Source organism: Azolla caroliniana, unplaced genomic scaffold, assembly GCF_043228905.1.
Source record: "Azolla caroliniana isolate FFs.n. ecotype wild unplaced genomic scaffold, voAzoCaro1.0.p SCAF_3, whole genome shotgun sequence".
In the NCBI taxonomy this organism is placed as follows: domain Eukaryota; kingdom Viridiplantae; phylum Streptophyta; class Polypodiopsida; order Salviniales; family Salviniaceae; genus Azolla; species Azolla caroliniana.
The window spans coordinates 25,081,098-25,107,400 of NW_028230438.1; the positions used below are offsets into that span (position 1 = coordinate 25,081,098).

The 26,303-nt window shown below is 36.1% G+C and overlaps 2 protein-coding genes across 3 annotated transcripts; one reads left to right on the top strand and one right to left on the bottom strand.

Moving 5' to 3' along the window:
- Positions 1 to 721: 721 nt before the first annotated feature.
- Positions 722 to 4,932, bottom strand: LOC147866820 (protein RALF-like 19). 2 transcript variants are annotated; one of them, XM_087317309.1, is made up of 3 exons: positions 4,585 to 4,932; positions 2,733 to 2,927; positions 722 to 1,106 (listed from the first exon to the last, which is right to left on the bottom strand). In XM_087317309.1, the coding sequence occupies exons 1-2, from the start codon at positions 4,805 to 4,807 to the stop codon at positions 2,770 to 2,772; spliced, it is 381 nt and encodes a 126-aa protein (XP_087173435.1). In that variant the 5' UTR covers positions 4,808 to 4,932; the 3' UTR covers positions 722 to 1,106; positions 2,733 to 2,769. The 2 variants fall into 2 exon arrangements, with proteins under 2 accessions (XP_087173435.1, XP_087173434.1); XM_087317308.1 differs by having other exon boundaries at positions 2,762 to 2,927; positions 4,585 to 4,929.
- An 11,184-nt stretch (positions 4,933 to 16,116) lies between these two features.
- Positions 16,117 to 25,937, top strand: ECH2 (enoyl-CoA hydratase 2). Its single transcript, XM_087317311.1, has 11 exons — positions 16,117 to 16,264; positions 17,138 to 17,160; positions 22,106 to 22,211; positions 22,298 to 22,368; positions 22,636 to 22,708; positions 23,033 to 23,072; positions 23,168 to 23,240; positions 23,734 to 23,899; positions 23,990 to 24,060; positions 24,875 to 25,054; positions 25,660 to 25,937. The coding sequence occupies exons 1-11, from the start codon at positions 16,214 to 16,216 to the stop codon at positions 25,742 to 25,744; spliced, it is 939 nt and encodes a 312-aa protein (XP_087173437.1). The 5' UTR covers positions 16,117 to 16,213; the 3' UTR covers positions 25,745 to 25,937.
- Positions 25,938 to 26,303: the final 366 nt, after the last annotated feature.

Below are 26,303 nucleotides of genomic sequence, written 5' to 3' on the forward strand. Positions count from 1 at the left end.
ATCCACCATACATGTAATGCATATATACTATCAACAGAAAATCAAAACTGAAAACAACATGAAGAGCATTGGATGATTGGTCTAAAACAACATCCCCATGTATAGTGTAGAAATAGACACGTTGACTTAACTGATATATACCAGAAAACAGAAACAGGTATCTAAATCAAAACTCCATATAGAAAATGACGAAACAAAGGGCATTCATTACAGATGAGTTGGCCATTTTTTCAACTTCTTTAATATGATAAGTTTGTTTGTAGAGGGGGAAACCAAGAAGATGGTCTATATATATATATGGTTTCTTGAAAGCCTATAATAAATGAGGGTGGAAAAAAAAACAACAAAATAAAAAAGGCAGAGCATTTCTGGATTGCAGACGATAAAGAGACCATCAAAAAGACAAACGAAATAATAATGAATGAATGAGTGGGAGAAAAAAGAAAAGGCAACAAAGTTGTGTATGAACTGGTCATGAGTCTTTATCATTAGGCCTATACATATGGTTTGGTGTATAACAGCTAACATCCAGCCCAACAATCACAGAAAGAATCAAATCACAGTAAGAAAAAACTAAGCATCCAAATCTATATATGATTAATTAATTATATTGCCCTTATTTTTAATCCAATTCAATCATTAACATTCTCCTGTTATTATTATTATTATTATTATTATTATTATTATTATTATTATTATTATTACTATAGCGGATATACTCTTTAAAAAAACAAAATCACATATATAGATGTCTTCCATCATAATAATACATAGAATTCTCTATCAAATTCCTCAATAGAGATTATAGCTTCAATTCCAATCATACTTACTAGTAATAAGAACAATCATATAACCAATTCCTTGAGCTCATCCATCCCATACAGAGAAAAAGGAAAGAGGAAGAGAGAAAATGGTTGTTGCTCTTTAGCTAGAAAGTAAAAATACAAAATAATATTTAATCAAATGTATACCAATCCCCATTTTACTGATGATCAGTCAAATGATCTTTTTTGTCCTTTGAAAAGTTTTCTTCATGATAGAAACAAATTTCTTCGAGAAATTGATCGAGTGTTTCAAATTGCAATAAGAATATTACTTGAAGCTACCTGCAAAACAACAATAATAACAATGCCATGAGAGAATGAATTCCGTCAGACCAGAATTGATTTGAACAAGAGCAATTGGGAAGAAAAAACCCCAAATACCCCTGGATGAATCAGGTATGTACTTGAGGGAATCAGAAAACTTGAGTGTTGAGCGTCAAAGCTCTCATTAGCTTCTTCTTAAGCCCAATATTGGGTTGCATTCAAGATTATATATTATAAAACCTTCTGTTCTAAGCATCAACAAAACAAGAAAGAGTTCCCGTCCTGTGCTTGATGGTAGCCCAATATTGGTTTGTATACACACACACACACACATATATATATATCTTAAAACCTTCTGTTCTATGTTTCGACAAAATAAGAAAGATATTGCCCTTCCTGGGCTTGTATGTTATCGGAGTGTAAGGATTTTCAGAACAAAATGCTTTCAAAACTTTCCAGCTATGAAAAACTAGAAAGTACACACCTGAAGTTCAATTCTTGTTCTAAGCCATTAATAAAAAAGGAGGATCGAAAATTTTAAACATACACAACATGGAGGGTTTTCTAATGTAAGTATCAGGCTAATTTTTTACATTGTTCAAACTTTCTCAAATTGAGAAACTCAAAGTTCGAGCAGCATGGGCTCAATTTCATCTCATATATATCAAATTCGATTTCCCATTATCAATCAATTTCTCTCTCCCTCCCTCTCTCAAACACCATATATTTGCAAGAAATCAATGATCAAGAAGTAACTACAACAACACAATTTTCAAGAGAAGAGACAGTAGAACAAAGGAAGGTGTACAGATTCTTGCACTCTATGAATTCTCCATACTACTATACATATTTTCAAGAAAATGATGTTTGTAGGAATACAAGAAACTGTTTGAGAACTCTGGATGGATTTAAATACATTTTCTGACTCTCATGAGATCTGACAATTAAAAAAACAATTATATAAGAGATTGTAATGATGCAGAAATCATTATATCCCATGAACTGAAGATCAAGAAATTTGATTCATCATGTTTAAGCAACCAAACTCTTTACATGTTCTCCGTGCAGATTCACACAATTTCAACATACAATGTTATGCACCTAATAAATATACAGAATCTAAATAGCGTTCTCTTTTATTCTGTCTAACACTACGTCATGGGTTCAGATCCATAGTTACAGACATCTTCCTTAAAACATATATCATTTCCCCTAAAATATATGCCAAACAGTTGACACAACCATAATCTCAGCCGTCTCTGCTAGGTTCCAGGATTGTTAGATATGCAATAACTATACAGAATCACATTGTACTCTCAGATCATGACAAAGAAGAAGGGATTCGAAAATTAAATACCAGTGTAGGCTACACAGAAACTACACCTAGAATAAGAGTTCAGAAGTTAAATACATGCGAGAATTATATAGAATCTACACTGTACACTCAGGCATTATCAATTGAAGATAGGAAAGACAGATTTGGATATGCAGGGAAACAAAAAAGAGGGATTTTCAAGAAAATGAAGAACACGAAGAGAAATTTAACAAGACAAGGAAAACAATCTCAAGGAATCGAATGATCAAAAGAACATAGATATTTGAATACTATGGAAGAGTGGGAACAATGAAGGATTAAGCAAAGACCTTCTAACAACGAAAGATTAAGCACAGACCTTAGTGTTTAACTGGTGTCCCTGGCACACCCGGTAATTTTTGTGCATCCACGCGTGTAGGGATTGGCTGTTCCAGACCCACGGCAGTTGTAGTAGGAGCGTCCTGCTGAAGAACAAGGCACCCGATTTGCAGAGAGCGCCCCATAGCTTATATAGCTCGATGTTCCTGGCCAAAACGAAATAAAAAACCAATAACCAATATAAGGGAATCAAGACAAAAAAACAAGCAGAAATTTATATTTGAGTCAGATTTTGCTTCTGACTATGGGAACCAATAAACCAGAGAGCACCAAGGAAGAGAAAAGGAAAATATATATAAAAAAACAGATTTGAATCAGCATTTCCCTCCAAAAACCACAATGCCAGAAAGAAAGAAAAAAAAAAAAAAAAAAAATTGAACCAGACTTTACCTCAGAAGAACAAAATATAGGAGAGAAAAATGAAAAAGAAAACAATATATCTTCATATACATTAGCCAGAATTTGCCTCAGAAGAACTAAATGCCAGAAAGAAAGAAAAATATATTTGAAAAGGAGTTTGCCCCAGAAAATCAAACAGAAATAATGAAAAAAAGAGACAAGTTCAACGAGAGTCTATCTCAGATGAACAGAATGCGAAAAATAAGCACTCCGAGTTTGATTCAGAAGAAGAATGAGAATACAAGAAGGAAAGAAGGAAAGAAAACAGTACCGCTTTAGGCAGAGTTTGCTTAAGAAGAACACGATGCTATAAGGAAATAGAAAATTTTGAACCAGAATCTGCCTTAGTAGAACAGACAGCAAGGAGAGGTGAAGTTATCGAAGGAAACACCTCAGAAAAACAATATAGAAGTAGAATAATGAAAATGCAGCATCTGTAAAGAAAACGTCGGAAAACTATACAAAACCGAAATTTCGTTTTTCAGAGAGAATAACAAAATTAATAACAAAGGAAAGATTTAATTTTAAGACTATGTAAGATACACCTCGGAAAGAAAACGAACTAGAAAACCACACATCTCAGAAACAAAATGATAATGGAGAGAGAATCTCATCTTAGAAAAACCAAAATCCGATACTGCCTCAGAAAAATTATATGTAGAATGAAAGCTCCGCTTCCAAAGGAAAACGGATCTGATATTGATGAAGAAAAAGAAGGTCTGAGCTCAAGCGGAAATGTCAGGAAAATGACAAAGGAAAAAGAAGAACAGCAAAGATGGATCGTGGAGGAATCATCGAACTCGAAGAAGACGAACAGCAGAGATAGATCATCGAGAGTCCATCGAAGAAGAAGAAGAAAGAAGGATAATGAAAAGCTCCTTCTGAAAATGGTGACGAACAAGAAGAAGAAGAAATATAGTAAAGAGTAAATGAGTGGATAAGAGAGGAAGAAAAAGAACAGTTAACCTTGATAATGGAAGCTTCAGGGTTCCCAGAGAAGCATGTTACGTAGTGATAATGATGAGGCTGAAGCAGAAACAGAAATAATGAAGACTAGTAATAAAGATGGACGGTTTTTAGGTTACAAAAACTCTTTGGAAAAGAATAATCACAAAGTGATGAAGAAGATAACTAAGGAAAATAAACAGCATTGGCAGTAGTAGTCGTATTAGTGGTAGACGAGAAAGAAGACAAACTGTAAAGCAGAAGCATAGATCGATAATGGAAGTTTGACAGTTCCTTCCAAAGAAACAATGTTCACACAATGAGGAAGCTGATGAAGACATCAGTAATAACGATTGATAATGGAAACTCCGTCAGTAAAAGTAAAAATGTTTTGGGAAGAAGAAATCGAAACTGAGAATGACAAAAGATGAAATATGCTATAATTCTGAGATCTAGTACCTGCAAGAATGCGACGATTTACTTCAGAATCCACCAGAAACTCAGATCCGAAGTCACAATGTCCTCCCAGAGAAGAATCGCAAGATAAAGAGGAAGAGGAAGAGGAAGAGGAATGGTAATGGAAGCTTGGATCCAGGGTGAGGGAGAGTGACTGAGAAGAAGAGGAAGCAAAAACGACAAGAACCACGAGAAGAGAGAACAGAGGGAAGGAGAAGCGATCCATCTCGTTCAAAAAGTCTGTGTTCTCCTTCTATCGTTAGAGGAAGACAATGCTCTCAGAGAGAGAGAGAGAGAGAGAGGAAGAAAAGAGGAAGAAGAAGAAGAAGGTCTGGCTATGGCGTTCAACTCTGTGTCTGTCTGTCTGTGTCTCTGTGTGTGTATGTGTACGTAGGTGTGTGTGTGTGTGTGTGTGTTTTCCTTTTCTTTTTTCTTTTTCTTTTGCCTTTTTCTTTCTTCTTTCTTCTTTCTTCTTTCTTCTTTCTTTTTAATGTATATGTATATGTATATGTATATCATGTATATGTATGTGTGTGTGTGTGTGTGTATGTATAACAGTATATGTATATGTATGTGTGTATGTGTGTGTGTGTGTGTATATGTATATGTATATGTATATGTATATGTATATGTAATATGTATATGTGTAATGGTGTATGTATTATGTATATATGTATTTATGAGAAATGCCCGTAGTAGTAGTACGGTGTACCCTCGCTCGCCCATGCTAGGTTGACCCGAACTAAGGTTTGGGATCGAGCATGGCCAAATATAACAAGACCCTACCCATGGAGGTGATCAGGGTAGAAACCCACCAGTTAGATGTTGCGCTCACGGATTTGCAAACCAAGTATCATACACGCTTCAGGAAAGGAATCAAGAAGGGTATGTGTGTGACTAGGTATAGTTGTCATCGTGTTGGGACATCTCGACTTGCGTCTAATTCCACCCGACGACGTAGGTGCACACCCCGATGTGGGTGTACATTCCATGTGGACGTTAGAATGAATGATGGGGTTGACAATGAGACACTGACCATTTCAATATATGGACCTCATAGTGGTCATGTACCATGCAGTAGGTCGCATTAGAAACTTGCTTGAGAGTTATATTCGCAAGGATGCTCACAGTGAGGCCAAATGCGATAATGATTGATAAATGTTGGAAATCATATAATGCCATAACTAATGTGGTTACAACAGACCATGAATATTGGATTGTTGTAAATGGGCAACGGTCGCAAACACATTGTAGACTTTGTTGTCTCTGTTTCACGCCAAAAAATCATGAGTGGACAACTTGTTGCCAAAAGTAAGTACAACTACGAGAACCCATCTTTTATCAACGAATGTGCCAACTGATGCAATGCATTACTGAATCCACATTCAATGCGATGTGTGAGGAGTTAAAAGCAGAATATGGAGACACGCCAGGTGTTTGGCAATATATAATAGGAGGGTGGCGTGGTTTGACATATGTGTGGAGGAAACTTTGGCCCAAGTTTGGTAGAATGTTCAACTACGGACATGTTGGCACTACCAATATTGTGGAAAGACATTGGCAGTTTATCAAATATACATCCTTGAGAGGAAGAATAAACCGACCAATTACTGACCTTGTGCATGTCTTAATCGGGGACAATGAAACTGGCACTTGTATCAGAGGAATAGTCATAGAGTGGTGCAAACAACGACAAGAAATATGTGAGAATGGTCGATTTTGGGCACTCTAGACCATTTGGACAGCCCACGATAATAAGGTATTTGATGGAAACCAACTGAATGAAGTTAGCTTCTTTAAGCAATCTCTATTTGATTGTTTGCAACTTAGAGACATCACACTACAAATTTACAATCTTTACTTTGAGTGCTTTTAAGCTCTTAAGTGTCTAATCGACACTTGTATATTTTTCTTTATTCTTCGTGGGTTTTCACCTCACTTTGAGGTTTCCCACTAGTAATAAAAGTGTTACTAAAAAAAGAAGAAGAGAGTGGTCGATTTGCACCTTGTGCAATTTGTAGGGATCAAAGGTTCTAACTTAAAGACGTCGAGAGAATATTGGAAAGGTATCTCAATGATACTTCCACAATGCATATTGTGGACTAAATCTGATATTGGTTTAGAATATTGAGCATGATAATTCCCATTCTATGGTATAATGTCTCACTCTAATGCTCATATTGTGATTGCCAAGACCTTGCGAGTAAATGTAAGCATTTACTCGGTATTCGAATGATTATTGAGAGGCATATGCCACATTTATGTGGCTCATCGCCTTTTATAGATCATGCAACGCAAATGTGAATGGACCATAATACAGAAATAGAAGTGGAGACAGAGGTAGAATGAGTCGGGGAGACAAACCCCACAAAATTAGAGATTGAATCATTGAAGTCCAAAATACAAACGACCGAGGAAGCACTTCAATGTCTCAAGCAAGGGTTAGGAACCTTTGATCGTGCAACTATTTTGGAATGTATACAAACATTGGAAGATATGATTGAGAAGGTGTATCGTGTTGGTGCACCAAGATCAACCAATGAAGAAGATGGTTGATCAATAAATCGTAACCAACAAATCAGTGCCAAAAGAAGCGCAACAATAGGCATCTCACAATAATAGGCATCTCGCAATAACTTATTGCCAGCTCCCCAAACACTTCCAAATCCCACATCGGAAAACTGCAAAGAGGTGCAAGTCGGGCTAGGAGGCGATTGCCAATATGTGACCATGAGATGGTTCAGTGTTTGCGTTGCGATGGCTTGACCTTGACTTCAAGAGACTCGATTGTTACATGTTGTAAATTTTGTGGTTGCATTTTGCCATCATCCGGACATGAGCCATAATTGTTAAATGTAATGTGTGTATTCATATTTCATTTTAGGCTTCCAAGGCTTGGATTATTCCCATTATCAATATTTGACGTTCTAATATTTTATTCAAGACTTTTTATTTGAATGATTACGTTGATTTGTTATTTGAAGCTTGGAGATATAAGTTTGTGTGATTTTTTTGTTTTAAATTTTAGGTTTTGAGAGCAATTGGAAGTTTAGGTTTTTTTGAGTAATTTTATGTATCATTGCCGTGGCAAATATTTGTTGTACACTTACAATTTTTTGGACTTTTTGATGTTTGTTTCTAAACCAAGCTCTTGCCTTGAGTCGGTCAGGCTCTTGGTGACAGAGGTTGGCAGACAACGGGGCTCCTTTTGACAGAGTCGGGCTCCTAATGATAGAGGTTGTCAGGCAACAGGGCTCCTTTTGAAAGAGTCGGGCTCCGAGGGACAGAGGTTGTCAGGCAACAGGGCTCCTTGTGACAGAGTTGGGTTCCTCGTGACAGAGGTTGTTAGAGAGCGGGGCTCCTTGTGATAGAGTCGGGCTCTTGGTGACAGAGGTTGTCAGACAGCAGGGTTCCTTGTGATAGAGTCGGGCTCCCAGTGACAAAGGTTGTTAGAGTTTCGGGCTTCTTGTGACAGAGTCAGGCTTCTGGTGACAGACGTTGGCAGCTTTTTATTCACATTGGACCGTGGAGATCAAATGCGCCATCAACGTTGCGACATGTTGCACCCGCGATTCCCTCAGTCACCCTCTTAAATTTTTAGTAGTAGTTAGTCACGAGCATGTATATGTATGTATATGTGTGTATATATATGTGTATGTGTGTATGTATATGTATATGTATGTGTATGTGTGTATGTACATGTGTAATGGTGTATGTATTATGTATATATGTATTTATGAGAAATGGTCGTAGTAGTAGTACAGTGTACCCTCGCTCGCCCTACAAGGATTTTCCAAATTTATGGAAATACCCCTCAAGGGGCCTAATGCTTCGAAAGGGGATTTCAAAGCTTCCCCAAGGCCCACCTCTTATCGTGTTTAGGAGGGAGGAAAAATGCAAAGGCGGACACTCGTGAGAGTTAAGATATGCCCTTAAATGATATCGCAACCAAGATTAAGCACCCAAAAAAAGGACACTTTGGACCCTAAAATTAATTAATATACTTAAAAAGAGTTGTATGGTTTTTGAAAATTAGGAGTATGTCCCATGGTTCTCAATATGGCACAATGTAATTGAGATTAAGCTCATATTTAAGTATAACAATAAACAACATGCCTAAGTTGTGTGTAAGCACTTGTCTTAGCTAGAGGCCATTTAATCACTTTGTATTTGAGAATCAAGATCATGCGACATAAAATGTCAATACATAAGCGTAAATTTAGGGGCCCTAAGACATATTGTATGTTCCATTAGGCTACATTATTTAGACAAATCATAAGATGTCGTAGACGCATTTTGAATACATTGTTAATGAACCTCATCATCATAACAAAATTGCAATGTATTTGCCTTAATCTAATCAATTTGTGGGTTATCGGGAAATGGAGGCAATGCGTAAGTGTCAAATTTGTAAAACTCGCAAAGTAAGCCTTTGATGCTCTTTCAATAAGACACTAGTTGCCTTGTTACTCATTTAGAATCATTAATTATCGAATTGTGTTTGTTAACTTTTTCATGACTTGTCATGACATTGTTGTATTAAAGGAGAGGAACCAATGACGAATTCTTGCAATTGGCTCAAACCATGAGAAGGGGGGAGGGGGGGGGGGGCTATGCTCCATCTATGTGGGTATTAGCATTTGTTGGACCCCAAATCAAAAGAGCATTGAAGGAAATTGGCCTAAACGTAACAATGGCATGGCTAATATATCAACCTTCCACAATAAAATGTGTTTGAATCAACAATTATTTGGATAGCTAGTACAATTTTTATAAAGTGATTAACACTATAAAAACGGTAGAATACTTGGCTAACTAATTAACGAGATTTAGAGGACAAGAAAAAAGCAACAAAAGTTCATGTTCATCTTAGCCCCTTGCACGCACCCTTTAAGCGTAGGTGTCATGCCGTAAAGGGTATTTTGTGTATTCCATTAATTTCACAAATTTACCAAGGTCGGCGTGTCTAGCTGAAAAGTAGACATTGCTTTTACTTTTAAAAAGCAACAATGTAGAAACCATGCACCACATTTATTGTGTCATATTTAATGGCCTTTTTAATCTTGATACATATATATATCATGAAATAGTAAAACTGGCTCATTTATGATACTAGACACATCCACATCGCCAATAATGCTAGTTCGTCAACCTTGTGATGAACTATATTTCCAACAACAATTTTAAGGCTAAAATGTTTCTAACGAGATATATAGGAGGTTCAATATGTTTCTAGACAAACAAATGTTGGAGGTTTGCAACGAGTGGGTGCGAGCTCGTGCCCAACCAACCACATGTAAAGAAATGATCTTGTTACCCACTTAACCATATATAGCATATGTGGATCGTTTTCCTACGACTTTTTGGTAGAGAGCATGTCAATCGTAAGGATAAGAATCCTACGACTTTTTGTGTCGATGATGAAGCCATGTTTTATGTAGTTTTCGACACCGCGTAAGGAATGTGTGGCACGGCCTCTTATTGCCTGTAAGCCTTTTGCTGGATCGTGGAAAATGAGTTCATAAAGCCACAATTTAAGGAAATGCCATTCATCCATAATTGGACCCCGTTTTTACATTCTATCTTTCGGTCACATCCAACTAGTTATTATCACAGTCAATTGGAGGGAAACATTATAGCTTCTAGCTTTCAGCTTGTGAAATTCTAAACTCGTATTAAAAGGAGAGATTGTGTGCATCCTCTATCAATGTTAAGTTGTCGGTCGTGAATAGTGAAATTGTCATAAAAGGTGAGATTCCAAATGCCTTAGAAACTAGGCCCCCCTTGATAAATGGATAAGATAAAACTGTGGATGTAAACATGTGGAATATATTGCAGACAATGATGTAGACCACTTAATATAAGGCCCATTATTGGAAATTTTATAAAATGATATCATTGTTGGTAAGAAGTGCAATAGTGCATATACTCACATTGCACATGTGTGTGTGTGCAAGTGAGTGTGTTAGAGTGTAATTCGTTATCTCTTAACGAGTGTTTATTTCTCTAGGGATATCTACTTGGGACCTTGCATGTTTTGCATTTGTTACGATCAAATCAAATTTGCTTTTGCACCTCATACGAGGCAAAACCAAATTTTTTGTCTACACTGCACTTCTCCCCCCACACAACATTTTTTCACAACTTATCCCTTCCCTATAGTACAAATGTTTCCTCATCGATTCCAAATTTGTTTTTGGCTCTTTTTGGTTTTTAACAACAATACCTTGAACCTTTACATTATTGTTTATACGTATGGCTAATGTTGGACTCTATGCTACAACATTGTTATTCTTGGTTGTAGTGATGGTGGTGTTATGAAAACATATAAGCCCCGATGATTTCTTCTAATAGAGGGTATTGAGTGTTGAGCTCATTAACAAGGTCTCGATGGAACAATTCATGAATGTAACGAAACATTTAGCAATGGCATTACTAAAATTGAACTCCATGGATTGCTCCGCAATTGGAAGAGTTTTCATAACTACAAGATGAAGCATCTCATGGTCCATGAAATGTGTCAAATGACCATAAAATACATAACTTCTTCTTAATGTCATATAACTTGACACAATAAAAGATTTCCATTGTAGCTTGCACTTGAGCCCAATATTGTTATTGTACAAACAAGATTTTGAAATGATGAGGTACAATTATTCAAGATGTTGATTAATTTGAGTGTATGGTTACGAGAATCCAAAACATGCCCACTGGAACTAAAAATATGTCAAATGAACCAAGGGGAAGTCATGATGTGGGTTGGGCATCTATTGTGGAAATCTCATTGAGCGAAGTATGTTGTACCATTGCAAATGTGTGAACCCATTGTAATTGTCTGCCATATGTGCGTCTCTTGTTGTTCTTGAGGATTTTGAGAGCATATTATACATAGGAGATGTTTCAAACCACGTGTGTATATGAAGCCCAAGCTCACCAAATAATTTATATCCTGATCAATGGAGTTGCCTAAAGAAACCAAATCTTTATCTCCTTGACACGGGCCCATATTATAGATTTTCAAGAGAGCAAGTTTGTCAAAAACATGTATACACATCTTCGTCTTGACCAACTACAATGCATGTTGTTTAAGTAAGACCCATATTCTTTGAGTGCTTTGAAGCATAACAATGTGCATTACTATTTATTTGAGAGTTCTCACCTCACTAGGGAGTTGTAATATAAAGTGTTATTATTAAATAAATAAACAAACTATATGTATATGATGCATGTTTTTGTGCGTCTTGATGAAATAAATGTATTCTCAATAATTCTCTACGCGTTTAGGTATGATATATTGTCAAAAAACATGTCATAAATCACACCAACCAACTATGGAAAATTGTTATGACTTTGAGCAATGGTTAACAACATTAGTTTGTGTGAGCGATCCTCTCACTTATTCTATCTATGTTTTTTTTATGCACACGACATTTGTGCTCTCACCAATGGGATACTACGTTGCAACATATTATTGCACCACGATTCATTGATGTGCAATAACACATCTTGTGTTTTTTGTTAGCAATGCACGTAGGCATTTAGATAATCAAAATCCTTTAATTTGTGCTTTAAACTACAAAAAGGTTGCTCTTGTGACGTGTGTGGCAACACTCGATAGGTTGACAATGTTAGCAATACAACCACAAATGTGCATGCAACAAGTTAATTGTTTGACCTAACATTTTATATGGATTTCAAATTGTAATTTGTAAGACTAGAATGGTAACGTGGGTGACTAATATTGATGATCGAATAACTTTGACAAAAACCAAGATTTGGGCACTTTATTGATGTCCCATGTATAATATTGATGGAGTTGTTATTAGTGTCAAGTGAGCTTATCATATATGTGTAAATAATTGCATGAATTCTAACGTGCATGCTTCATGAAAGCGCAATGAAAGGGCCCAAAAATCACAACCATGTTTAGGAAAAGTTAAAACAAAACATTTAATTAGAATGATCACGTTGTTAATATGTCATTTTGAATGCACCCCTAGTTTTGGTACACTTGATATATAAGTTCACATGCTATCATAGACAAGTATGGACTTTCATGCCCCCAACCTAATGTCATTTTCAAGCTTCCATATTTATACATATTTTTGTGTCTTTCTCCATTTGCCATGATTTATCAGAATGTTAATAGTCAAGATCATAGTATGAACCATACGTGCATTCGCATTCGCGAATATTTTGAGAATGGTAAACACCCTTTTGAAGTATGGTAAATACCATACTTTTGTATTCATTATTTATTATATGGTAAATTTTATTTTAAGGTAAGAAAGTAACGTAAAAACTGTGAAAAAAAAACATAAGCATGTTTTGATAATATACACATTCGTTTCATTCGTATGAAAAAAGAATGAATGCCAATGCATTCGAGTATATTACGTACTATGGTCAAGATTGTTAAAATAGAAAAGGGATGAAACTTGAATCCCAGTGTCTTAGTGTTTGAAGGAGCACACCGATCAATGCCCACTAGAGCAATCACATTCTAGGTTCATAAAATACACACCCAAAAGCATAAAAAAATCTTCCCATCTATCATTCATGCCCGCCAACAAATGAAGGATTTATAGAAGAAAAAGAACCCATTACGAAGGCACTCTAAGAGATCAAGACTTTACAAAGATTCTTTGTGGCCCTTGTCTTCAAAATGTCTAGCATTTAGGTTGTGTGTGTCACGTTGTCCCATAATCTCCTTTGTATTCTAGTCATATCATCAAACAAAGGTATTGTTTTGGGCATTAGGGAGCTTATATGTTACATCTCCCTCTTCGTCTTCCATCCACAAACCACACAATGTATATATTAAGGAAAATGGAATCAAGTCCTCCTATCTAAGAGACATAAATTTCACATTCACATACCATATATAATTATTGGGTAAAACACAATATATATGTTAAGGTTATATTAATAGAGTTAGCCCCCCTAAAAAGAGTGCTTATTATTTGAATGCCGCGTATGTATCGATATAAAGTAAACTATATTATATGCGCTACAAATTATTTTTGTTGGCTCTTTCCATTGAGCATTTGCATGACATACTCCCTCGTGCCCCACAAAAAGAGTTCGTTGACACGTGGATGCTAGTTATCCACCATTACTAAAAAACAAATTCATTTCGTCAACAAATGATCATCCCCAAATTTTGGAGGGATATGATTCATATTTTTATAGGTTAATAAAACTCCTATCAGCTGAATAAACAAATTGATGAAGTATGGATTTCAATTTACCAATAGATCAAATTTGGGCCATTTTTTAAATTCACGGTAGAGTTTGATGACACAACGAAGATTCGTTGTAATCTCTTTCTTGAGATTTGTGCAGGGGATGTAAACCTCCCATTTTAATTTGTCACTAATCATCGAATGTGATCACATTTGTGTTGGGAGTTGGTCACGACTCACGACTCACAACAATGCACTGGTTATCTCACGAGTCGCTAGTTTGCATAGAAAAGGTAATATTAATCAAGTCACCATCTAAAGACTTTTGTGGTGGTGTTGACATGGTATCTATATATCAATGTATCACATAATATATATAAGGCAACATTAGTAAAGGAGTCCCCTCTAATGGCTTTTATTAAAATTGTTGACCTTGAATCTACATACCTAGGATGCAATCTCTCTCCCCTTTCTCTTTATCTATCTATCTATCTATCTATATATATATAAGGTATTCATGTTGCCACCATCCACCTCTCCATACTATATCCACCTCAAACTCTTGTATCTAAATGTGTGGGTAGTGGAAACTAGGATTTAAAATTTAAGCAAGTTCTCAATTCTAAACCCATTCACACGTGCCACATGCACTATGAAACTTCACAAGAAGCAAAGCTCCATTGGATCGATGGTGTCGAACATTTATTATCGAATGTATTTATTAAGTATTTATGTCATTATTAAATATGTTTTAATTACTAGCTAATGATTGGGTGCCTTTACTTGAGGGAACTTACCTCAAAAACTCACATGAGCGGTAATCTCCGCATGCATCGATAGTTTATAGCTGATTATATCAACTATAAATAGCTTATTGATTTGTAGATGCATAAATAGTTAATTAGTTGTGGATCATATTTTGTTGATTCCAACTATTTAAACCAAAATTGCCTATTACCTTCTATTGTATCGATACAAATTAATTGTTGAAATGCTAAATTTTCTTATCTTAATGAGGGGCATGATTGCTATTTTATGGCATCCATAAGTGGGGATGGAGCTACATCAAGAATTAAGTTGTATAAATTTCATCACTTGTCTCTCTAAAGGACCGCGAAAGGAAGCCAAGGCTTCTCTTGTGCTCGACAAGGTAAGGAGGCCAACACCATCATCCCTCTATATTTCAACATGTAATGCATAAGCAAAAAAATGAGTCTAAAAACATCATAACCCTATTAAATAAAGGTAGTGGAACTTAGCAGCAAGGGCTTTTATTGAGAAGGCAAATATGACATAATTTATATAGATAGGGAGCTTGTCATTCCAGGATCTTTGCCATTATCTAAAGTAGAGAAAATGTGTTCCTTGAAATAGAGCTAGATATTTGGGAAAGTTATGTGCATAAAAAGACTAGGCCCATATTAAATACATAGCACAATCAACAAATCCATGGCTAAGAAAAACCACATCACGTGCAAAAGCAAAATACGAGGCAAAGCATCTCGTATTTGCGAATGTCGAGATAAACATGTATTTCATTCGAGACCAATTAGAGAAAGATGAAATCTAGCGGGGAAACATAACTAAAACAAACCCATGTAAAATAGAAAGGCAAAACACCCGTAATTTTTTTGGATATTTACTAGAATAGCCCTCACTTCTTAAAAAGATAACTAGAAGAATACCCCTTCAAGAATGGTTGAAGATCGGGAGCATTATGGTAAAATTTTGGAGACATCAATGATATCATGATAAATGTCCAAAGAGTTAATGAAGGTTTAACTGGATACAACCAACTAGAGTACATATAGCTACGAGGGAAAACTCCGAAAGAGCCCTTGAGTATTTCTTTATTTCCTCAAATGGTGACCTCGGTCAAGTGCCAAATGAGGTAACAATGAATGTTTTATGTGATATCCCATAGATGGATCCAACCCACCTATGACCTTCTCTCGGCATGGTCGATACAATTCGTGTCTCCCTTGTATTCAAATGATTTTAAGTGATCTCTGGAGGTGAATCCACATCCCATGCATTCTTCAGATGGTCGATTCAGTTCATCTTTTACTAAATTCAAATGATTTCTGACTTTCTCCGAGTGGTCGATCCAATTCATGTTTCTCTTGTATTCGGATGTTTTTATGTTCTCTTTGGAGGCGAATCCGCTCCCCCCTAACTTTGTCCGGACTATCGATTCAATTCATGTTTCCCTTGTATAGCGGCCAAGACATCCTCCTTTCTTTGGAGGTGGGTCAATGTTAGAGGCCATTTTGGGAGATAAAACAAACTGCAAGGGTATATATATATATATACACATATGTGACTATGTCTAGTTTGTGATTCTTTATTAAGAGAGTTTTGTGTGTTATATTTTACATTGTCTGTGTGCTTCTTTGTTTGGTTCTTTTGTTCAAAGAAATTTCTTATTCAAATTTCCGATTTACAAAATGGAGTCTCGCATCGATCCCGATTCCGTGCTGTCTCACAGCTTACCTGAGGTTTGGTTCCTCTCCTTATTTTGATGTTTATCTCTGTTGTTCTTTTAATCCTGAATAGTCTGTCGATTTTTTTGGCTCTGTTTTCAATTGTTTCACATGGGGGTTTCAGTTTTTTTTCTGTCTTAGTAATTACAAATTTATTCATTTTTAACTCTTTACTATTATTCTCTCAATATATATATATAATAATTACAAGTTTATTCTTTTTTAACTCTTCTTATTATTCTCTCAATATATATATATATATATATATATATCGTGCTCAATAATGGGAATTATGAATTGTATTTAGCCATAAAGTTGGTTTTTTGATCGCTTATTCATGCTACTACCTTATAGGTGGTTTCTAGGTATCATTAAGGTGAAATAGGGCACAAATCCAGATAAGAATTTTGAGTAATATCGTTGTCCATATATCTGATATTCAAATAGTAATATGATTTGAAGTTACCATGAAAGCTGCAAATCTAGATCATCTGTGTCATGCTAATATTATGATTATGGTAAATACCACTTTAATAATGATAAGTAAAAGTGTAGTTGTGATATGTGCCACTTTACCAGTGATAAGTCCAATTGTAAGAGTGGTAAGTACCGGTTTAATAGTGTAAGTACCACATTAGTCGTGGAAAGGACCGCTTTTGCACTGCACCACATTAATCGATTGAAAAGTTGGTGCTTGTGATTGCTGATTATGCTACTCCATATAAATAAGAGTTATTTTTATATGCTTATCCATTAAATTTTCAAACATTGTTGACTTATGGTTTTCCATTAGACGTTTGAATGTTTTTATAGTTGTTTAGTGATTATTTGCATTGCTTTCTCAAGATATTTCTCACTTCATACATATTCTTGTCTATATTGATGCAGGGAAAGTACAGCTATACCGAAAGGTCAGTAGCTTTTCTATTCAACTAGTTATTAGAACGAGTTTCTCTATTCTGCAAGTTTACTGGTATATACTCTATAGAACTGGCTCTATCAACTTAGTTTTATTACTGATATCAGTGCAAAACTCCTTGGTACTCCTGGTTTTTTCTTTATTTCCCCAAACGTCCCTGAGCTTTTGTTATTTCGTCAAACTTCTGTAATCAACCCTTGAAAGAGAAAGAAAGAAAGATATATAATGTCTATTAAGAGGTCAAAATGGCCTATAAGACCAAGCAAGAGATTACATCTTAAAATGTTGTCTCATCTTTGAGAACAACAAACCAAAAGAATTGTAACTAAGTAAAAAAATAAATAGAAATAGAATTAAGACTTGACAAAAGAATCTCGTAATCCATACAAGTAAGATTCTCAAGTCAGAATATTGTACTTTTTGTCTTTGAAAGATCTCTAGCATAGGTCAATCCAGAATGGAGAGGTCTCTGAAGCAAGGGAAGCACGTGCGATGGTGGGATACGATGGCCTTTATCTATCAATGACAAGGGTTGTGAGATTGTGGTCCACGAGGTCGGGGCCGATGTGCATGACACTTTGTTATTGTCCGAATTATTGTAACCTGTTTGCAATGTGCTGGTTGGAAGCCCATTTGTATGGTCCTTGATTGACTCGTAGCATGAGTAGGAGTGATGAGGCTAAATAAAGCGGTGATTGTTCTTTGTTGATAAGCTTGTGTGGCTATGGTGCTGTTCTTCAACAACTTCTTTCAGTTTCTCTTGAGTTCTAGAAAGAAAATCTCCCTCTTATTTGTTAAAGAACAGTACAACAACAAACAATGTTCTTCATATTCCACTCCTTGATGACACAGTTGGAAAATTCTTTCTTTTAGAGGTATTTGTGCATATCTGTCTACCGCAATCTCTAACTGATATGCAGAAGTTCCCACCCATTTTGGAATCAATTTTTTTTTCTGTATATTTGAATTCTTATACTCGCTTCCCATGCGATCCTAGGAACTTGTTTGCATTTTTTGGAACCTTTCCATGGCCATGATCTCAATGGAAAGTGATATTGTGTCAAGAAGTATGAGCATTTATGGTGTTTGTAACTTGACTAAACGAAACTCTCTATGAAAGCGCTTTTTTGCTTATGAGATAAAAATCATGATTACAAATATTGATGATTCACGTTAATCCGTACTGAAACAAAAATAGAAGCTCTAGGTTTCCTTAATCTCTGTGATCATGTTCTTAGTGCATGTGGTGAAATGATTTTGGGTATAGTTTATGACTGAAGTGCATAACTAATATGTGTGGGTTGGGTGATGGTGATTGGACATCGTATCCAAGGTTGGTTGGTGCGGGAAATAAGATCATGATGAAACTCAACAAGTGCGTCTAGGTGTTGTGTGGATTATAACTGGCAAGCAATGATCTCCATGATTTGGCAATGGTATGACCTATATGCCCATTGATTGGGTAATGGCACAGTTCATGTTCTTCACTGCCTCCATGAGTGTTGTGGTTTGCCCCCGCATCACTGTACAGTCCATATAGGCTAGGGGAGAGACGTCCTTGCCTCGCATTAATGGTGCTTGTGATTACCTCCATAGTTCTAGCTGTACTTCCCATTCGTGCCATACTCATACATGAATATTCGTATCATACTCATACGTGAAATGGCTCCAAGTATGATTGAAATCCATTCATACAAAAAGACTCTCTAGTATCTAGGGAAACAAAGCCAATGTAATCATGAAGAAAATGTATATAGTCCATATTGCACGCATATGCCATTATCAAAGTTTTTTCTCTACATTACAAAAAGAAAACCAAATGCTTATAAAGTCGCAACTGGCAAGCACCCATTAGAGTTCATTATTAGGAAAAAGCAATATATATATATTTATATATATTTGTGTGTATGTTATATAAATCATCACTCTGCTTTTACTATTTGTATTTAAACTCTTCTTCTTTCCATGGTTATTCTATGCACAGAGTGTAGCTCAAATTCCTATGCATTTTACTAGCCAATTAAAATGCTTAACACCTGCACAATCTCCTGGTTACCTCATTAATTCTCCTGATTATCTCATTGATCTCATCATTTACCCTTTAATTACAGGTCTCTCTTTGATCCTAAGCTTTCAGCCCATTAAAAGGCACTTCTTCATTACCAGAAACCACATCTGATTACAGTTCTGTTTTTGATTTCTTGCATTGATCCTGAGCTTAATTAAAAGCACTTAATTATCGGAACCCACATCTCAATCGCCCGCTGATCCTAGCCACAATTATTATTTTCTCCAAACGCAGCAAGAGGAGCCTAAATGGTTCGTTCGGCCTCCTTCTCAGTAAAGAAAAATAAAATGGAAAAGGAATATCACATATTATATGCGAACGTATACAAACGTTCGTATATGTCTACCAGATTGGACGTATGCAAATATTAGGAACTATGATTACCTCTGATATCACCCCTGGACTACAAGTTGAACACCTCCTCTATGCAAAAAGCACAAGTTTCCGTATCGGTCTAAACATATGCAAAGGCCTTCTGGAAATCTGCAAAGTACAGTTCCCTTGGTATAGTATCAAAGGCTGTGTAGAAATCTACAAAGAATCCATACGATCACTTCTTTTGTGCCTTTGCTTGATCTACCAAGAGATGTAATACAAGGTTGTAGTTGGTAATAGGGAATGGTCTCCTATATCCTGTTTGACCTAGGGGTCTCATCTCTTTGTCCTTGGCATTAGTGTTGAGCATCTCCATTAAGTTTGGTAAATGTATGTCCGGTCATAATAGTCTATTAGGTTTCTGATTGGAGGGGGTTCCGTGACTTATGGATAGGCATGATCATGTACATGGTCCATAAGTTAGGAATATGAGAAAAGCTGTTAATAGCAGCAGCGGAACAGTTGTTAGAACAAAATAGACACAGCCAAGCTGTGATAAGGCTGTTAGACAGCAGTAGAAAAATGGTTGCAAAGAGTAGAGACACAGCCAAAGAGTAGAGCTTGTTTGTGAGTAGCAACAAAAGTAAAAGTCTTTACAAAAGAGGCCGGTATAGCCTATTTATACAAAATTGGGGAAAGTGGGTGAAACGGTTGTTTGGTAGTTAAGTGACTCTTGTACTACCAAACAGGTACAATAAACTAGGAATAACACGGAGTATCTTGGAAAAAGTGGAAGAGAGAAAAGGCATTTAAAGCGTTGTAGATTCTAGAGAGAGAAGAATCTGGGAAGAGAGAGAATGTAGAACAGAGATAATAAAGATGAAAGAGAGTGTAGGTCTGGAGCTGACACCCTCCAACAAAGAAGGCCCAATAACAAGGCCTTATTGAACATGTATGGAGGATAGGAGCAATTGTGCTTACTACATAGATGAGGTCTTCAACTTGCAATCTGGTGTGGTCAATGTTTAAGGCACATGGCCTTCTCAACCTTGTATGATGTGAAGATGATGGAGGTTGTAGGGCGAGACTCTGGTGGTTGTTTTAAGGGGGTTTGGTAGGGAACGTGATAACAGATTTCTTTATAGCAATGTGATAGTTTTGGACCCTTGATTGGGATTGAGGTTGGAGTTGGGTGTTTTCTGATGCATCATTAGGAAGTCACCGAGTCTTTGCTCATGAAGAGGTGGTACAAAATCGCATTATTGTGCATCCTGATGAGTGTGCTTTGTTTGGTGGTTCACATTTGCTTGTGAGCTATTTGCAATGTGATCTCTGCAAAGCTTGCCTTTGTATGAAGTTGCTCTCTCGTGTATCTGGAGCTCAAGTGGAGTTGCATGTATCTAGCTCGTGCATCCCATTCTATTCTATTTATGCCTGGAAGTAAGGCTCGTTATAACAGAGGTGTGATTTTGCATGAGACTTGTGATTTTCTTTTTCAAGTGTTTTGCCTAGATGTTGACTCCCCTCGAAAGTCCTCCATTCGAGGTAAGACATTTCTTTGGGCTGTGGTGCATCTCTGTAGTGAGGAGCAGCCTCCTGTAGGGATAACCAACTCCTGTGTGAAGAACCATGGTGTTGAAATAACCATATTTTGGTATGGGGCTCTTGGAAATGTGCCTGGTAGCATTGTTCTAGCATGGGTAGAGCTTCATATTCTCAAGTGAGTTTTTCCTTGGTGGCTTGGGTCACAGAGAAGTGCCTACTTGTGCTCGTTAATGTGGCTCCTAGATATACAATGGATTCCACCATTTCAACTTGCACTGATGATAGGGTGAAGACATTTTATAGGCCAGTTGGGTGCTCGTGTATGGAGGATCACAGCCTTAGTTTTTCGTTGATCTACTGTGAACCCATTTTCGTAGAAAAAATTATGAAGGGCATTGAGATGATGTTGTAGGGCATTGAGATGATGTTGTAGGGCATTGAGAAAAAATTATGAAGGGCATGAGATTCAGAAACCAAGATTATATAATTAACATAAAGAAGAATGTGAATGGGTGTACTTAATGTGAGGCCAAAATGGCCTATGAGACCAGACGAGATTGCATCTGAACTTGTTGTCTCATACGACAAACCAGAATAAATATAACTAAATATTGTAGCTAAGCACTTAAAACTTTGAACTTAAATTCAAACTTATGCCTTTGAAAGATTTCTGAAATCGGCGGATCCAATATGTCGAAATCTGCAATATAAGGGAAGCACCTTCGATGCTTGGGGAAAATGGACTTAATCTACTGATAACAAGGGTGATGGGCCATGGCCTATATCCACAAGATATTTCTACTGCCCAGTCTATTGTAACCCCTTTCAACTATTCTGATTGAGATCCCACTTGTGTAGCGCTTGACTGACTTGTAGCCTGAGAAGGAGTGGAGGTAAAAGAAAGTCATGGTGGTTCTTTGTTGATATGCTGCTGTATTGTATTATTTGTCAACTGCTTCTCTTTATGTCTCTTGAATTCTAGAGAGAGAGAGAGAGTGAGTGATTTCAGGGATGTGACACTTTATGCATTGGGGGTTGGTGCTTGTGGGAAAGATCCCTGTGATCCATTAGAGCTTTCATATGTATATAGTCAAGAATGTCCAGAGGCAATAAAGGTAAAGCACTTACTAATACTTAGAAAAATGAATCAAACATACTGAGGAATTTTCTGGAGGCTAATCTATTCTTTGCACTGTTACAGGTATTACCAACATTTGCAATTTTATTTCCATCCCAGATTGTAGACAGTGTTCTTGATATTCCTGGGCTAAGGTATGAAAATTTGTCTTCCTTTCCCCTGATTTTTCTTTCTATTTATAAGCATATGTTTTTTAATGGAAATCTGGTTTTTATATTTTAAATGGGGATAAACTCCCCCTTTCTTGTCTTTCCATATGTGAATATGTTTTTTTACCAGAAATCAGATTTTCTTTTGGATATATATGCAGAAATTCCCCTGGTTTTGTGCTTCCCTCTATATGCATATTTTTTGGTCATTTGTTATTTTATATGTGGAAAATTCCCCACGTTTTGTTTTAGTTTTCAACCAAGCAAGTTGTTGCATGGGGAGCAATATTTGGAGATTTACAAGACTCTTCCTACAAGTGCAGAAGTAAGGCATTCCAAACATCAACATCATTTTGTAATATTTCTTTCATAATGTTCTTTTCTCATGGAATGGAACAAATTTTTTCTTGTTTTCTATCTCATATTTGATGTCTTTTAATGTTGGTACATGGTCATCAAAGTACTCACCTCCCAATTCTGTTAATAGTAATATTTGGATTAACATGACAACCTATTCTCTATATAATGTATATCTGTTTCAACATCTGTCATAGCTTACCTGCAACCCAGAATTTCGCGATCTTTAATTATTCAATACACTAATTCTTATAAAGAATTGACCAATCTTGGGAAACTGCTGATTTTTCAGGTGTCTTGTTATCCTCGAGTGTCGCAACTTCATGACAAAGGTGTTATTATTATTTATTTTTCTTTTGAGCTCAAAATATAGCATATAATATTATCTTTTTGGCATCGAAAACATCTGAGGTCATTTCTCTTTCAGGAAAAGCAGCTGTGTTGGAGCTGGAGTATATTTGTAAGGATGCTGGAACTGGTGAAGCTCTTTGTTTGAGCAGGTATATTTCATGTCCCAATGATCTTTAATAATAAAGTGATTCTAAATCTCTTTTCCTTTTCCTACGTTCTTCTATTTAAAGGTTTCTTTTGATCCTGATGAAAATTCTGAGCCTGTTGCAATGTAGCTAAAAATCAAAATGTTTAATGATTCAAAGGTTTTATCTGGTTAATGATTTAACTTAAACTATCTTTAATGAACAAGAAAGCATTACCAAGTTTTTATCTAAAATATTACAACTCTGGCAATGGGTAATGGTCATTGAAGAAAAATCTCAATGCTACTAACAAAAGCGATACAATTGCAAAAAGATTTATTGTAGTAGACCAGTTGTCAAATTTGCTTGTTTCTTGAGACCAATGTATCAAGTAAACCAATCTTGTCTATCCACAAGAGATATATATGCATATAAATACTATTCTTTGTATGAGTTTAATAATATTTGTGAAAGCTTTTCTTCAATTGCATTGACTCAATGAAAACAATGTATATAGATATACATTATTTCTACGAGGAGCAGGAGGATTTTCTAAACCAGGTTCCAAATTGTATTCTTATGAAAACCGTTCTCCTTCAGTCACAAAAATAATAAAGCTACCTGTTCTATATTCGGATTCTACAAACATTATATTACACGAAGATCACATTCATGAAAATCAGGTTTAGAGAGTTTATTCTGGGTCATTTTATAGCATATGATAGGTAACATCGGTTTTGGATTTAGTGTTTTAGTAACTAATTTTTTTGCAGGCGTTGCTTTATCGATTATCTGGAGACTACAATCCAATCCATTCTGATCCAGAAGTTGCAAAAGTTACCGGGTTTTTATTCTTCCCCTCCCCCCTCCCCCCTCTCCTCTCCCCCCATTTATTAATATTCTTGACCATTGAGACTCACTTGCCAAACTCAACATACTATACATGAAAAAATCTTCCACATTGGTCATATTTAACCTCCCCGAATGATAATAAAATCCTTTTCTCCTCCCCCGTATATTGGTAGAAAATCTAAAGTTGACATCAGGAAACTGTATAAATTTTTTAATCATTTGCATTTTTTGTTGACTTTAGTTTCTCTGCTTCACCAAAGGATCCTAGAATGCAATGGTTTATGAGCTTTAAAATGAAACTTAGCTATATATCTGTAGGAAGACTTGGTTATGCCATGTTCCATAGCAGCATTTCTGACTACCAATGTAGTATCAACATCTTGGAGTGTGTATATAATGATGATGATATACTTCTTGGCATACTCAGATAGGCATGGTGGAAGGATGGAAAGAACAGAAATATGGTGAATCGTGATGTATTACATGTGTTTATTTTAGGGCCAACATGAAAAATCTCATATTGAATGCTTTTCCTTCTTTGCACGATCATTAGGTTATTAAGTACTATATTGATAGTAGATATTACCACAAACGCCCATTACCTTGTCCCTAGGATTCAAGCAAGAAAATTCCATATACCCAATGTGTATGCAGTTAATTTTCTGAATGCTGGGAAATATTCCTTTTCTGTAAATACATGGATATGTGCCAATCATGAAATTGGTGCTATATTCTTTTCTACATATACATACCAATGTTTATGCCAAATTATTGTTTTTGAATGATGGTATATCTTTCTTTCCCAGATACCCGAGGCCCATATTACATGGTTTATGCACACTGGGATTCGCCGTACGAGCAATAGTTACACATTTTTGCCAAGGGGAGCCATCGTTGGTTCAAAGTGTTCAAGGACGCTTCATGCTCCATGTGTTCCCTGGCGAAACTCTAATCACGAAGATGTGGAGAGAAGATAACACCAAAAGGTTTGGTCTTTTGTATATTCCTTCCTCCCCCCCCCCCGGTCTCTCTCTCTCAATTGGGTATTACATTCATTTCTGACAACTGGGTGATGGGGCTTGACCTAAGTTTAAGGCCTGGTTCCATAAGTAGCTTTGCGAAAGAAAAAACTATTCAATGCTATCAAAGTTTTTGGGGTGTATAGGCTGTCTTTTGGGAAAAGATGGGAAAAGAAAATGAAAAGGATTTAATGTCGTTAACCTACTAGTTTTACATACCATATGGTAAGGATATATACAAAAGAAAAAATTGGTTTAAATATAGAGCTCCATTTTTCATTACCTGGTACGTTTTTTGTGAATGTCAGAGTTTCCAGCAATTGAATAAGCTTTTAGATGCATATCCAAGTTTCTAGAGTTTTTATCAACATGATAAACTAATTTGAAGATGGAAACATGTCCCTTAGTCCAAATGAAACATTAAACTGAGAATTGGGGGTAATAATTCTTTATGACAATGCCTAAGCTAGTCTCACCTAGTCTTTATTACTGTATGTTATATATTTGTAGTGCCTGTGGGGGTACACAAGTACTTTCGAGACACTAAGCTGAAGCCTTTTCTTGCTGCTCAGGATCTTGTTCTTATGTAGCGTGAAAGAAAGATCACGCCCTGTGCTTTCTGGGGTGGTTTCTTTGCACCCGTCTGCAACTTTGTAGTTGGAGATCAGTGGAGTCTGAACTAAAACAATGTCAGTGTTGGCTGATCTGTAAAAATAACTGAAAAAAGAAAGAATGATGCTTCATTAAGGAGAATTTGTCCCAGAAAGTTACAAATGGCACTAATTTTTAATAATTGTCTGAAATGCAAGATATATATTATTTGAAAAAAGTGCAAAGATATCTTGTGTTATTTAGGCGCAGAATTTATCTTGTGAACGATACCCAATCCCACTCCTTCACTTACATAACGAGTTGGTTGGTATTTTCCAATATTTTACTGTAAATTTAATCATTTGGTTGATATCATGACTCAATCTTTCTGGTGTCAAATGTTCGTGATCACAGTTGGAGTGTGAATGTCTAGTATACTTTTTAATATACCCCAATGACTCTTGATTGGTCTAATTTTATTATGTCTAATTTGTGTTTGTTGGCAAATATAAGGTACTATTGAAGAGCTCTAGTGTAACTCGACTACAAATTTTTAACTAGAGGATTCTGAGATCAGATCTGAATTCAAGGCAACACATTCACTAATAGCATGTATAGATATTTT